General features: G+C 36.5%; 1 protein-coding gene across 3 annotated transcripts in view; it reads right to left on the bottom strand.

Annotated features, from left to right (window-relative positions):
• Positions 1 to 15,313, bottom strand: part of VWA8 (von Willebrand factor A domain containing 8) — a 406,775-nt gene that overhangs the window by 173,590 nt on the left and 217,872 nt on the right. For all 3 annotated transcript variants that reach the window (XM_037060277.1, XM_037060261.1, XM_037060267.1), the window contains 2 exons: positions 9,904 to 10,109; positions 8,445 to 8,596 (listed from right to left, as the gene is read on the bottom strand). In XM_037060277.1, coding sequence (XP_036916172.1) covers positions 8,445 to 8,596; positions 9,904 to 10,109 — 358 coding nt within the window. The remainder of the gene's footprint in view (positions 1 to 8,444; positions 8,597 to 9,903; positions 10,110 to 15,313) is intronic.

Below are 15,313 nucleotides of genomic sequence, written 5' to 3'. Positions count from 1 at the left end.
GGGGGTGGTGGGGTAGAGGCAGAAGGGGGAAGGGCCATGTATAAAGGTCACATGGACAAAGCCAAAGTGGATAGGTTTGAGGGTGGGAGGCGGGGATGGGTGGGGTAGAGGGCATGGTGGGGTAAAAATGGAGACAATTGTACTTGAACAACAATTAAAAAAACAAATGTATGTAATATATGCATATATACATATTTTACTGATTTTTATCACATTAGTTTTTCATTGCATCACATTAATAACAAGAGAAATGTTAACATATTAACAAAATTTAATTTAAAAATTGTCAATATGGTTCTAGACCTTGTTAATTAAAAATCATCTTATTTTGCTTGGAAAATGAAATTTTAAAAAATTACAGTGCTTGAAAGCAGACAGGGAATAGAGATGTCATGAAGACTTCTGAGGAATAGTTTTTAAGTAAGTATATTTTGTTGATCATGTTACTACAGTTGTCCTGTTTTTTCCCCTTTGCCCACCTCTGTTCAGTGCCCCCATTCCCTCCAGCAATCATCCCCCTTAGTTCATGTTCATGGGTCATACATACAAGTTCTTTGGCTTCTCCATTTCCTACACTATTTGTATCCTCCCCCTGTCTATTTTGTACCTACCATTTATGCTTCTTATTCCCTGTACCTTTTCCCCCATTTTCCTTCCTCCTCCTCCCCACTGATAATCCTCCAGGTGATGTCCATTTCTATGATTCTGTTCCTGTTCTAGCTATTTGCTTGTTTTTCAGGGGTTTTTTTTTAGATTCAGTTGTTGATAGTTTGAGTTTGTTGTCATTTTACTATTCATAGTTTTGATCTTCTTTTTCTTAGATAATAACATTTCATATAATAAGGGCTTGGTGATGGCAATGGCTGGTGTGGCTCAGTGGGTTGAGTGCAAGGGTTGCCGATTTGATCACCAGTGAGGGCACATGCCTGGGTTGTGGGCCAGGCCTCCAGTGGGAAGTGTGTGAGAGGCAACTACAGACTGATGTTTCTCTCCCTCTCTTTCTCCCTCCCTTCTCCTCTGTCTAAAAATAAATAAATAAAATCTTTTAAAAAATTGGTTTAAATAAATAAGGCCTTGGTGATAATGAACTCCTTTAATTTTACCTTATCTGGGAATCATTTTTCTATCCTCCATTCTAAATGATAACTTTTCTGGATAGAGTGTTCTTGGATGTAGGTCCTTGCTTTTCATCACTTTGAATACTTCTTGCCAGGCCCTTCTTTCCTGCAAAGTTTCTTTTGGGAAATAAGCTGATAGTTTCATGGGCACTCCTTTGTAGGTAAATTTTCTCTTCTCTTGATGCTTTTAAGATTCTCTCCTTATCTTTAAGCTTTGGCATTTTAATTACGATATGCCTTGGTGTGGCCCTCTTCAGGTCCACCTGTTTGGGACTCTCTGTACTTCCTGAAATTGTATGTCTATTTCCTTTGCCAAATTAGGAAAGTTTTCTTTTATTATTTTTTCAAATACATTTTCAAATTCTTCCTCTTCCTCTTCTCCTTCTGGCACCTCTATGATTCAGATGTTGATATGTTTGAAGTTGTCTCAGAGGTTCCTAAGCCTCTTCTCATTTTTTCAAATTCTTGTTTCTTCTTTCTGTTCCAGGTGAATGTTTCTTTCTTTCTTTTGTTTCAAATCACTGATTTGAATTCTGGCTTCCTTCCCTTTGCTCTTAGTTCCCTGTATATTTTTCTTTATTTCACTTTGTATAGCCTTCACTTATTCCTTTATTTTGTGGCTGTACTCAATCATTTGTCTGAGCATCCTGTGTTTTAAACTATGCATCTGATAGGTTGGCTATCTCTGTGTCACTTAGTTCTTTTTCTGGAATTTTGACCTGTTCTCTTTTTTCACCATATTTCTTTGTCTCCTCTATTTGTGTTTCTTTGTATTGGGTAGAACTGCTCTGCCCTCTGTGTTGGTGCACCTGTTATGTTGTAAGACGGGAGTCTTATGTATTCACCGGGTCAGGGCAACCCACTTCACTGCTTTGTGCCTCTGTATGTGGGGGAGGGGTCAGAGAGGGAACAATGCTGCTTGCTTGGCTCTCACCCCATTTTCAGTTACTTCCCCCACTTCTGGTAAGTGACTGGAGCCCTTCTAGGTGATATCCTTGTGCTGATTCCCCAAGTGGGTGGTTTGTGAATATTCTAGGACCCTTTAAATTGACTTTCTTGAGAGACTGGCAATTTCTTCCACAGGTGCAACCCTCACTGGTTTTTACAACCAGAGGTTATGAGGCATTATTTTCCCAGTGCTGGAACATGGTGCTATGCCTCTGGCCTGGGGGTGGGATTGCTTACTCCCCAGTTGTTGCTCCAAGTTTATATCTGCTGCATGTGAATGTGAGACCACCCACTCCTCTAACTACGGCACCATTGCCTTGAGGTACATCCTCTCCACCCCGGCTTCCCGTCTCCACTCCTCCTAACCATCTGGATGAATGTTCCTTCTTTAACTCCTTTGTTATTGGACTTTCATATAGTTCAATTTTCTGGCAGTTCTGGTTATTTTTTGTTTTTGGTTGGTTGTTGTCCTTCTTATTATTGTGCAAGGATGTGAAGCATGTCTATCTATGCCTCCATCCTGGCCAGAGGTTGAGGAGTAGTTTGAAGACTCTGTTAGTGCTTCTTTACAAGCTAAGGGACACTTTTAAAGTTTCACATGACAGTCATTTTTAGCAGTGCAGTCTAACAACAGCATTTGTATGTTTCAAAAGGATAATGAGATTTAAACATATGCATAATGATACAAAGCATTGATATTAACATTTTTATTCCTTGTGAGAGTACCGTATGTACTTTACGAATCTGTTTAGTATGTGTACACTAAATATCTAAGGCTTAAAATCTCAAGGAGAATGAAGAAAAGAGTAGGGTTGGCGAGCAGTGTCATTTGTACTCTAAGTCACTGGAGATCAATTTCTTTTCAAGAAAGATGCTTCAGAATAAAATGTTTTGAAAAGAACATCCTTTGAAGGATATGTCTCTTCTATTAAGAAGAAAAGCTCAGCAAATAAACAAAAAACCCTGGACAGACATATTTCTTAGTGTATGAAGGAACACATAGAATCATAAAATAATATCTAGAAGGATTTAAAAGTAGTTATCTTCAGATAGTGGAACTATAGATGTTTTCTTTTTCCTAATTTATTTTATATTTAAATGGAAATTCATTTTTCCTTTAGTAAATATGCATCACAAAAAAATCCTACATGGTAAAACTTTTTAATTTCCTCTAATTTTTTATTCTACTTGATTGATACAAAGAAATGATTGGTATGTTATATGCAGTTTGCCAGTGACAAACAGGCAATAAATGCTTTGGGGAAGAAAAATGAAAGTGGCTTACAAATATACAAGGCGGCATTGAAAAAGAAATAAGAAGAGCTGGGGACAAAGAATTTGGAATAAGAAGGATGATCATTTAAATATTTTATAGACATGTGTGCCTCTTATGGAAGACAGGGAGAGAATAGGATACATGAAGATAACTTCAGAAGGTAGAGATAATTTCTCCATATGTTTGACTTATTACAAAATGACTACAACCTTTGAACAGATTCTATAAACTGCTTTTGTGTTCCTAATTAAAAAGAAATGATGGTCAGTATGCTTCTTCCATATGATAGTCAAAAACAGTTTTCTAGAATTTTTATTCATGAAATCATTTTATTTTATTCATTAAAATAAAAATTCATGATCCCTCATGTGTTTTACTTCATGATCCCTCATGATGTCAAAAAAAATAAAATAAAAAAGAGGAGACAGCTTACTTGGGAATGAAGATCTCTAAAATGACCTTTGTTGTGCCAAAAGTCTATATTAATCCACCTTTTGACTTTTGATTGTAACATATGGCCAACCCCCCCCCCCATAACTGAATTAATGATAACTCACTGAAGAATAAGAACTTGTATGTTATACATGTATGACATCATGGTCAATGATGCTTCCCCAGTAGATTACCTAAAACCCCAAAGCCCTTTTAAACTAACTATTGGTAATATTCAGTATCTAAAGAATAACTCTGATGTAGAAATCGCCTACCATCTTCATACCAGTATGCTTATATTGTCCTTAGAATTGGAATTAATATGTGTATTACAGCTCAGTCCTATCAGCTTTTCAACCTTAGAAAAGTGATGTAACCTCTCTGTGCCTCAAACTCCTTACCCACAAATGCAACAATAACTATATAGACAGGTTTGTTATGAGAATTATACAAATTCATGTAAAGAGAGTGTTTGGAAATATGCTTGGCACACAGCTATTTATGTGTTTACATTACCATTATTGTTATTAGTTAATATATTTACAGGTAGAGTATATTCCATTGCAAATTTATGAAATGACAATTCTTTCTTCTTAGGAACTCTCAGTTTGAGGGTAGCATACAAATTCAAGATAAAATATTGTATAAATCACTTAAAATGGAGGTAGAAATAAAACAAGATGTTTTTATTCCTTTAAAACAAATGTTTTCCTAACATGTTAGAGTTCATAAATCACTCTGAAAACACATTTAAATGTGGGAAAGTTTAATCAGCTAGCAGTATGTTTAGTTGTAAATAAAACAAACTTCAGAAATAAAAGCTCATTTGAAGGAAAAACAAGCAAAGTTTGCTCTAAAATTTATATCTATATTTGCTACAGTAGATAATCTATATACTTTTGGTTGGGTGCTGAGACCTAATTACATGTGTGTGTATTCTTTTTTCTCAAAAGTGACATTTGAAAGTCAAGAGCTCCAATTATTTTTTTAAGAGCTCAGTTTTTAACCCTAATCTTCCTATCTCTGCCTAAATTTTTCCCAATGAGCCTTATTTGGTTATATTCACTTCTCTTTGGCATATCCTTTCCCATATATTAGAAACTTAAAAGCAAATTTTTAAAAAACCTCAGGAAGTAACAGTGGGCAGGCGCAAATGCAATGTGGGGGTGTAGGTAGCCAGTTCTGACCACAGTACCAAGATCTGGAAATATACCGCAGATCAGGAAGAAGAGTTACATTAAGGAGTGATCAGACATGGAAAAATAATCACCCAGTCAGACTTGGCCAGAAGTACTAGGTTTAGCAAAGGTTTAGTAAAGGAAAGTCATGTTCACCTCAGAATATCACAGTGGACCTTTTAAAAATGTGCAGAGACTGACATACGTTCTGTTACTGCACTATTTAGGAGAACCAAAGGGAAAGTGACAGCATCTCTCTTTGGGAATTTTACTAAAGAGCATTTAATGGAACATCACTGAACAGCCAAAGTATGTTTTGATTTCTGCTGAGGAAGGAGGTGCTGTAGAAGACTACACAAACAGAGGTCTAGTATCATGTGCCACCACGAAAACTTCTCTCTTCCAGAGCATCTGCCTAATGTCTCTTTTTAGTTAGAAGCTGTGAGTGGCCAACTATTTTTCCACCTACATCTTAAGTAGGGATGTGAGTATTTTATTCTGGACTCAGTGTAAGTTTGCTCCCATTCAGTAAGCACTGTGATTGGATTACAGGACAAGAAAATAATAGGTTTTGGCAAAAATATTTCTATTCCGAGCAAAATAATATTAATAGTAATTAAAACACTGTATCCTTCTTCCTTGGGAACAGAAATCCAAGGTGGGTCTATCTGACAGTGTCAGGACAGGTGGGCAGGAGGAGCCTCAAAGAACTGGTTCAGCGAAAAGCTAGTGAAGTGAAAGGTTTAACAAAAGGTCTAGAAAGTCAAAGTAAATCATAAGACTGCATGGGGACAACTTTAAATCTTAAGAGGTCTGTGTGATTACTATTAAAACTGTAGTATTCTATAAGAGAAAAGGAAGTGTTAGTATCACTTCTTTTTTATTAGTTTTTGCAGATGAGAGAAAATTAAGATTATATTAAAATGCAAAGGATGTTAGAATAGGAAGGAACCTTATTAACCTTATGAAGATGACCATATATTCTGGACTCACTAGGACAGTCTTATTTTATATCTCTTTTTACACAGTTATTATTAATAGCACCCCATTCCATTCTTAAAAATGTCCTAATTAAATGACAAGTTACCTGATTATGGTATCTAAAACAAAATGCTCTTGTTTTACCAACAGGGTAAAATCTGTTTCTCCCTGAGCCAGGCATGCAGGTTGAAAGTACAACTAACTACTTAATTCATGGGCCACTGCTTTGTTCAACTTACCATACTACCCTCTCAAAGAAAAAGTCTGACAATTTGATAGAAATAAAAATATGGAAGCTGTAGATTTTACTAAAGGGCAACAAAATGATGCCATTAGTTTTGAGGGGCCGAAGACATTGCAGTTAACAAATGAGGGAAACATTTTGAATGTGCAAATTGTCGTTTACTATTATCTCCACCCCAAGGGGAAAATTCCCTCCTCCTCCACATCTGCTGGAAGCCTATTTTTAGCTGTACACTGTGGGCAGATGACCAGTTGTTTCCATCCCCATGTTAGGCACAAGTAGGACCAACTTGTTTCCAGGCTCAATGTACTTCTGCCTCCACTTTAAGTGCTAGAGTTGAAATTAACTTGCCATGGCAAGAATTTGTCATTTTAGAACTGAGGACAGTAATAAATAAGTTAAATCATTTCATCTGTCTTCCTTACAAAATAAAATTGCCAACAACTTTCTTTTGATTGATCTTACCAACTAATATGTATTTTAATTATTATTCCAAATTGTGCAAAAAAGTTATTTTTTAAATCACAAACCTGGTTTCCAAGAAGCTAGAATTCTAATTATAACCTTGTTAAAGGTAATAAAAACCATTTTATTTCCACTTGAAAATAAAGATATAGTTTACCATATTTTGCTGTGTATAATGAGCACTTTTTGCCCAATTTTTTGAGGGAAAAATAAGGATGCACATTATACATGGGTATTACTAATTCCATTCCTATATAGATGCTTTTTATTCCTTTATTTATGTTTATGCATTAAAAGTCTAACTCTAGAAAGCAATAACAATATCTGTATGCAAAATAACTCCCTGTAATATGATAATCAGCTTTCTTTCTAAATATAAAGAAATAAGTAATTGAATTAAAAAATTAAAATGAAAGATTTTTTCCCTAAAAGTTTGGGCCTTTCAGGGAAAAAAAAACGTATAAAAATGTGGATGTGCATTAAACATGGCGAAACACAGTATTTAAAAAGTTTAAAAAACATAAGCAGTAATAAGTTTACATATGAAAGACAATTTTTTGAACATTGTAATATAGAAGATATACCATACTTACTAAATTACCAAACTAATTCCAAAATGGCCATAAACACTGCCGATCAATCAGTAAAATAGTGTCCTTCAGAAAGCTTTACATGTCAGAAACTGACACCAAATCACTCTTTAAAGAAAATTTAGCCATTCAATAATATAAATCAATTCGCTGATAATATTTAATATCTAATAAAGGCTCTCCTGAGCCTTTACACTGAAGGGAAATATTTGTTTCTCTTTAAGAAATCCTTGAACAAATTGTTAGAGCTTTGCCAATAACAATGTATTATTATTGGCATGTATTCTGACAAATTTTATAATAACTTCAAAGAATAAATGAGGATGATGTATACATGATGAAGTAAATTAATAAATAGCTGGACTATTCATTAATTTATATTTAATAATTTTTCTAAGGAAGGTAGTGTGCCTCCTATATGAAATTAAGTTAGATAATAATTTAAAGGTAGTTACTGTGCCTCAGAAACGTAGGCTAATTATTTTTATACACAAAGCACTGGATTCATAATCATAAGTTAATAAGTTATGCATATTTAAAACTGTTTTCTAGTGAATATGCATGGACTAAATTACTAATAAATTCTGTAAACTATCTTTCTAGTCAACAACATATGTGCAAGATTCTTTGGTAATATTGAGTACATAGTCTGCAATTACAAAATAAAAGCCAGGCAACCAGCCCACATGAAACAAGCCCACTTATTTTCACAACCTCTTTCATCTGTCAACCTAAAATAAGTAACCAAAAATCTCTTAGGTTAATATGATTATAAAGTTACAAACTATCATAACAAAAAAATGGTGACACAAATAAGAACATCTGAACTAAGGGCATATTACCCCTTTATGTTGTTTCCATGTTTGCACAATGATTTTGTACTAGATTAGGAAATAGTGACAGTCATAGCAAATTCAACAAAAGGACAGAGACTGTTAAAGAAACAAATATTTCCCTTTATTTGATTATAATACATCTACCCTTGCAACATTCAAAATAATTAAAATTCTCAATTTACAGGCTTCTAAGTAATGGAATTTAACTGAAAGCCAGTCAGCAAATAGCAACATACATTTGAAAAGTTTGCTTGGGGAAAGTAATTTCCACACCAATTCAGTTGAATAGAGTTAACAGTAGATTAGGACTTATCAGCATGTGATAATCAGAACAGTAATACTCAGCCGCATTTTATCAATAGTGAGTTTGCCTTACTCCTTTGCAAGCTGCACACTGGTAGGCTTTGCTCCAATTGGTATCCCATGTTTGTGTAAAGTGTTAACCAAAATCTCCCTCATGTCGCTGTTGTAGGAATCAAAGTCAAACACGTTCCTAACCACACTGGAGAGACCCTCGGTGGGAAATTTCTGCATTAAAAAAAATACCTTATTACATATGTGATAAAATACACAATATAAAGATCTATAAAACTGAGAGACAATAATGACTCACTAAACTTTAGCAGGGATTTACAGCCTGTCTGCTAACCAGATAGGAGGAATATGTGCATTTTCTCTTTTAATGTTTGCTCTGATGACTCAAGATTTTCTGTTTTAAACAGATATTAGAATATGAGGGGCACAATTCCTTCTCTCAAATAAATCATGTTAGATCAAATGTCAGATCTTGTTGCTCAGTTCTTTGCACTGTTTTCTGAAATCTCCTGACTTTCAAATGAACACCAGAGTGAACAAATTAAAAGATACTATTTAAACAATGCAGAATACTGAATTACTATACAGCAGTAGTGAAGTCAAACATCTGTGAATAAATGAAAAAATAATAACAGAGTAAGTAACGACAGAAAACATAAAACTACAGAGCACAGAAAAATAAGGAACTGCAGAGTAGAAAAAACCAAGTGTTATTAACAGTTCAACTCATGCCAGTAGAAATTTACACTAGTAATGCCCTCTGGGTCTTTTCTTAAGCCCTAAGATCTGAGCTGGACCTAGCATGGTTTCACAGGCAGAATGAAGTTTTCTATATTCCTTTGCAGGTTTTCCTTGGAAGGATGGGGATGGGGCAAAGACCAAGAGTCATTAGGTTGTAACTGTTAGCGTAAAGGCCATTATTTGTCATAAATAGGTTCTACATAGGTTTTCTGTTTTCTCTACCAATGTGGATACACATTATACACAACTACAAGGTATTTCATTTTCCTGTTCATTTAGTCTATCTTATAAAATTTTCTTTCAGTATTCACAGGCACATAATCAATACTGTTTGTTCCCAGTTTATTTTCCATCAAGTCTTTGGTTCTCACTCAAATACTATAGTGCTTGTTGTATAAAGTCAAATAGTAACAGAGTTTCCCTGCTATCTAACTCTCTTGCCTTCCCCTCAATCACCCCTACACCAAAACAAATAAACAAACAAAAACACCAAAACCAAAAAACAATAAACAAAAAAAACCCTCCACCACATTTCCTGGCTCCTTGGTAATGGTCATGGCATAGAACTTCATCAAACTCCATTCAAAGGCTAAACATAGCCTTTGGTTCATTGGTTCATAGATGCATTGGTCTTCCAGACTTAAAATCTAGATTGTAACATATTATATCATCTGAATCAGTGTATATATAGAAATTGAAAGATTTGGTATAAATTAAGCAGCCTAAAATACAAGACTGATGGCTCCTTTTAAACCTTTATGCAAAGGTGTTTGCCATACCTGTAAGTGTCTGACTATGTTGACAACTTCTCTGGTAGAATAAGGGTAGTTAATAATCCCCTGATCAGCTAAACTCCTCAGCTCTCCAAAGGCAGCCACGAGCTTCTGAAGGACAGGCTCAGGCACATTTGGTCCATATTGTCTGAGCATCTCAAGCTCAGAGTGGGGCTTGGGATTATCAACTGCATGGCAGCTAAAAATATCACCTGTAGGAGAAAAAAAATAGCATTCAGCATACAACTAATCCATTACATTGCCATAGGAGATATGCAGTAGTAGTTTAAAGTGCCACTGGTTGCTCACAAAAGCACTTCTGTGTTTAAATGTATAAAAGTGTATAGAAAGCCCTTTTGACAACAGGATGACAGCAAATGACTAAAGTTAAAGAAAAGGAAACTGAGTGATGTGTAATTTATTTTGCATACATTTGTTTCTGTTCTTAAAAAGCTAAATACTTGAATATAACCTCATTGGGAGATATCCAAACACAAAAAACAAAAAAGAGAAGCCCCTGTTTCTTCCAATTCCATTCGCTCCCCACAGGCAGCCTGGGTTAATTACTTAGTTCATTTATTCTCTCATTTTTAAATACACATACACAAACATAAATAGTTTTGGAAATTTATTCCTTTTCTACTTAATTGGAAAATAATCTTCATATGGTTCTGAGACTGCATTTTTAAAACGATTTTATTTATTTTAGAGAGAAGGGAAGGGATGGAGAGAGGATGAGAAACATCAATGTGTGATTGTCTCTCATGCTTCACCTACTGGGGACCTGGACCAGAACCCAGGCATGTGCCCTGACTGGTAATTGAACCAGTGACCCTTTGCTTTGCAGTCTGGCACTCAGTCCACTGAGCAACCAGGGTTGCATTTTTAACTTTATGTTATATGTTAAATATCTTGAGAAATTATATACATCTATCTCATATGCAAGCTTTCTGTATACTAAAATAGGGGGAATCAGTATCATCACTTTCTAAATAATTTATATCTTGTGCAGATTACTGGAATATACTTCAGAAGTTAGTTTTGGAAAAGTAAACCTGCAGAGAAAATTGCCTAAATTAAAATGAAGAAAAAGGGATGTAGAAACAGAATATTTCATCTGTAATTTAGGAAACTGAGAATATACTACGAAAATATAATGCATGCTCAAGAGAGATGACTTTCTTATATGAAAGGTTCATGTAATTCGACTGATTTCCAGTACAGGGACCAGGAGATCAGAGGGAGAAGAGGATTCAGAGATACACTCTGTCCTTGTAAAGAGGCTCAGTGCAGGCACAAGCACAACCATGTACACACACCCCTCTTGCCTTTCGCTTTTCATGAATTCAGGGGGTAGACTATTAGAACCACTGTTCTTACTGTATTTTGAAAAAAAAATTACCAGCATCGGTGAACTTATCCCACTCTCAGCTGCATAGTATTCCATTGTGCAGATATAACAGAATTTCTTTATCTAGTCCCATTTGGTTTGTTTACATTTTTTTCTTTTGCTACTATAAAAAAATGCTATATTGCCTATCCTTGTACTTATATCATTGCATGGGTAATTCCCTTGGATGAATTTATTGATGTGAAATTGCTGGACCAAAAATCCTTGTAGGACACTGAGTCAGCTTCATGTTCAGTATGAGAATTACCAATATCCAGAATTAACTCCTTGTCATAGAAAGAAATGTCCTACTGGGAAGATGGCCACAGAGTAGGACGGAGCAGATTCCATTACCCAGTACACATCAGAGAAAATCCTGGCTGATCTACGAAGGAACAGTGTCAACAGTCAACAGCCCCCAGCATATATGAAAATAAGAGACCAGAAATTGTAACGGACAGTGAAAAACCAGACGGTAAGGAGACAGGTGCAGGACAGTAGGGTCTCAGGGACTGGAGCAAAGACAGGAGCAGCAGCAGCCTTGCCCGGTGCATCTACCACGGACTCTTTGGGAGCCCTGGGCCTGCCGAAGGGTTCTTGGAAGAGAGCTGGGTTATCAGCTCCCTCCCTCCCCAGCAAGGCAAGGTTGGGCGTCAAGAGAGACCTGTTGGCTTGAGTTTACAGAGAGGGTGATTAGGACAAAGGGCCAAGATCAGCCTCGGACTCTGTGGTCACCAGCTCAGGAGAATTGAGAGGTGCAGTGTCAGGCTCTGACTCTAATAGTCACCAGTCTGGCTGGGGAATTAGGCTGTGCTGAGAGGCAGGCTTTCTTAAGGAGAAATTTTTTGGAAAGTAAACTGAAGGATTTTCCTGTGACAGCAGCTTGGCCTGCTCCCCACCCAGCCTGGAAGTGATCCTGAGGTTGGGTGGAAGACCCAGAGACCCCCAACAGAACTGGGACAGGTCTGCACCCGAACCTGCGGGACATAGGCAAGGCCATGCAACCCAGCCCACGGCGATGATGCCCAGGGAAAGAGTGCTCTGAGGAAGACCTAGATCCCCTTCCTGGGACACTGGGGAGTGGCGTAGGTTTGGCTCTTAGGAGAGGGCTGGCAAAAAGACCACACCAATCACCCCTCAGTCTGCTGCAGCCAGAAAAACTGGTTTGGCCAGTTTGAAACCAACAAGAGATGTTTTTTTTAAGTAATCTTTTACCTTTTTAATTTTATTATTGTATTATCCTTCAATACTATTTTCCTCTCTTTTCTTCTTTCCTGTTTTATTCCTTCTTCCTTTCTTTCCAAATTTATCACTTTTTCCTTCCTTCTCCTGCCTTGTTTTTCTTTTACCCACAAGTGACACAAACAACTTGGAACTGTGAAAAGACCAGAGTTGGACCCAAAGAGAAGGCATCGCAACAGTAGAGACAGAGAGACAAATTTCACTTTGCTATAGCAGAGAAGCCACAAATTGCTGCATATTTGTATTATTATTATTTTTTCACTATTGTCACTTCTTTTATATTTTAATAGTATCTTTGTATTCCTCCTCTTTCTGTATAGGCTTCTCTGCCTTGGCTGGTTATATTCTATCATTTAATAGGTTTCCACTGTTCTCTCCTCCACAGTGTATTGCTAATTTTCTATACTTCACGCCACTTGTATTCATTTACCACACTACCCAAAGTTCTATACCCCCTATTCATATTATCCAGATCAAATAGAGTCTGTCATGTGATTGGTGCTCTAATATTATTGTAAATAATAGCTGTTCTACAAAACTGTAAATACTTCACAATACATCTCCCGGATCTTAGCCCACTTGACAGTTTCCTGAATTCTATTACTGTAGTGATGAACTCTATTTGCTCACACACTACACGTATTTACTGTCCTTTACTCTCACCTTACGTCAGAATCTGACCTCCCACAACTTCACTGCTTTCTAGATCCAACTCACAGGCCTTCCCTCCCCAACAAGAAACATATCTTTTGCCCTTCCTTTTTTGAAAGTGACAAGTTGGGTTGAAGATTCCGCTTAACACTATACATAGCCTAAAGATCTTCTATCTCTTCTCTACCAGCTATGACTGTAAATATCATAAAATACTCTCCTGCTATCATAAACCATTTTGCCTCCCCCTCCAACTGATCACAGACACACACAAAAAAGGAGTCGTTGGAAGAGGAGAACATCAAGATACCTGCAGGAGACTGCACCATTGAATTTCACAGGTATTCTACCACAGAAGTTCACACCATAAACCCAGGGAGTCAGAACAGATCAATTTAAGAAGCTGAGGCTAACAAGAAGAGTCTCACGAACAATGGGAAGACAAAGAAACAATCCCAAAATGAAAGAAAAGGAGGAAGTCTCAGAAAGAATGTTAGATTAAATAGAGGCAGGCCAACTATCAGATATTGAATTCAAAGCACGGGTTATCAGGAAGTTCAAAGAGCTCACAATGAGTTACCAGAAACTACAGCAGAGCTACAATGAACTCACTGCAAACTATATCAACATGAAAAAGAAAAGAGAAACTATCACTAAATGCCAAGAGGAAATGAAGAATACAATTTCTGAACTGAAGAACACAGTAGAAGGAATCAAAGGCAGGATTGATCAAGCAGAAAATTGGATGAGTTGGAAGACAAAGTGGAAAGAAACTGGCAGAAAGAGCAAGAAAAGGAAAAGAGGCTCAGAAAGAATGAAGAAGAATTAAGAGAAATGCAGAATATGAAAGAAACATAATAATATCCAAATAACAGGGATACCAGAAGGAGAAGAAGAAGAACAAGGGATAGAAAACCTATTTGAAAAAGTAATGACGGAAAACTTCCCTAATTTGATGAGAGAAAAAGTCACACAAGTCCAGGAATCACAGAATCCCAATCAAGAGGAACCGAAAGAGGCACATCATTATTCAAGACAAATCATTATTAAAATGGCAAAACTCCAAGATAAAGAGAGAATCTTAAAGGCAGCAAGGGGGAAAAAGGAAGTAACATACGAGGGAGCCCCAAGAGGGTTAGCTACTGACTTCTCAATGGAAACGCTCCAAGCAAGAAGAGAATGGCAAGAAATATTCTAAGTAATGATAACCAGAGGCCTGCAACCAAGGCTACTTTACCCAGCAAGGCTCTCAATCAAGATAGAAGGCCAAATAAAGAGCTTCCAAGACAAAGTATTCCACCAAACCAGTTCTGCAAGAGATGCTAAAAGGGCTGCTTTAATGAAAGGAAGGAAAAGAGAGAGTCAGAGAGAAACACAGGTACAAAAATGGCAATGAATATACACCTATCAATAATAATATTAAATATAACTGGATTAAATGCTCTAATCAAAAGACATACAATAGCTGAATGGATAAGAAAGCATGACCCACACATATGCTACCTACCAGAGACCCACCTCAGGACAAAAGACCCACAGAGACTAAAAGTGAAGGGCTGGAAACAAATTTTCCAAGCAAACGGTCAAGAAAAAAAAAGCCAGGGTAGCAATATTCACATCAGATAAAATAGACTTCAAAAAAAAGGACCATAAAGAGAGGTCCAGAAGGTCACTTCATAATACTCAAGGGAAGAATCCACCAAGAAGACATTAACATTGTAAATATTTATGCACCCAACATACGAGCACCCAAATATACAAAGAAAATCTTAGAGGACTTCAAGAAAGATACTGACAGCAAAACAATTATAGTAGGGGATTTTAACACCCCACTGTCAGAAATGGACAGATCTTCCAAACAAAATATCAACAAAGATAGTGTGGCACTGAACAATGCCCTAGATGAAATGGAGTTAACTGATATATATAGAGAGCCCTTCATCCCAAGAAGCTAAATACACATTCTTTTCAAATGCACATGAAACATTTTCAAAGACAGACCACATGATAGGATACAAAATGAGTCTCAACAAATTCAAAAACAATGAAATCATACCAAGCATTTTCTCTGACCACAAGGGACTGAAACTGGAAACCAACCCCAAAGGGAAAAAACCCAAACACTCAAAATCA

The sequence above is a fragment of the Sturnira hondurensis genome, unplaced genomic scaffold, assembly GCF_014824575.4.
Source record: "Sturnira hondurensis isolate 20B ecotype Veracruz unplaced genomic scaffold, ASM1482457v3 Scaffold0001074, whole genome shotgun sequence".
NCBI classification, from domain to species: Eukaryota; Metazoa; Chordata; class Mammalia; order Chiroptera; family Phyllostomidae; genus Sturnira; species Sturnira hondurensis.
This window is presented reverse-complemented; position numbering and strand designations above follow the sequence as displayed.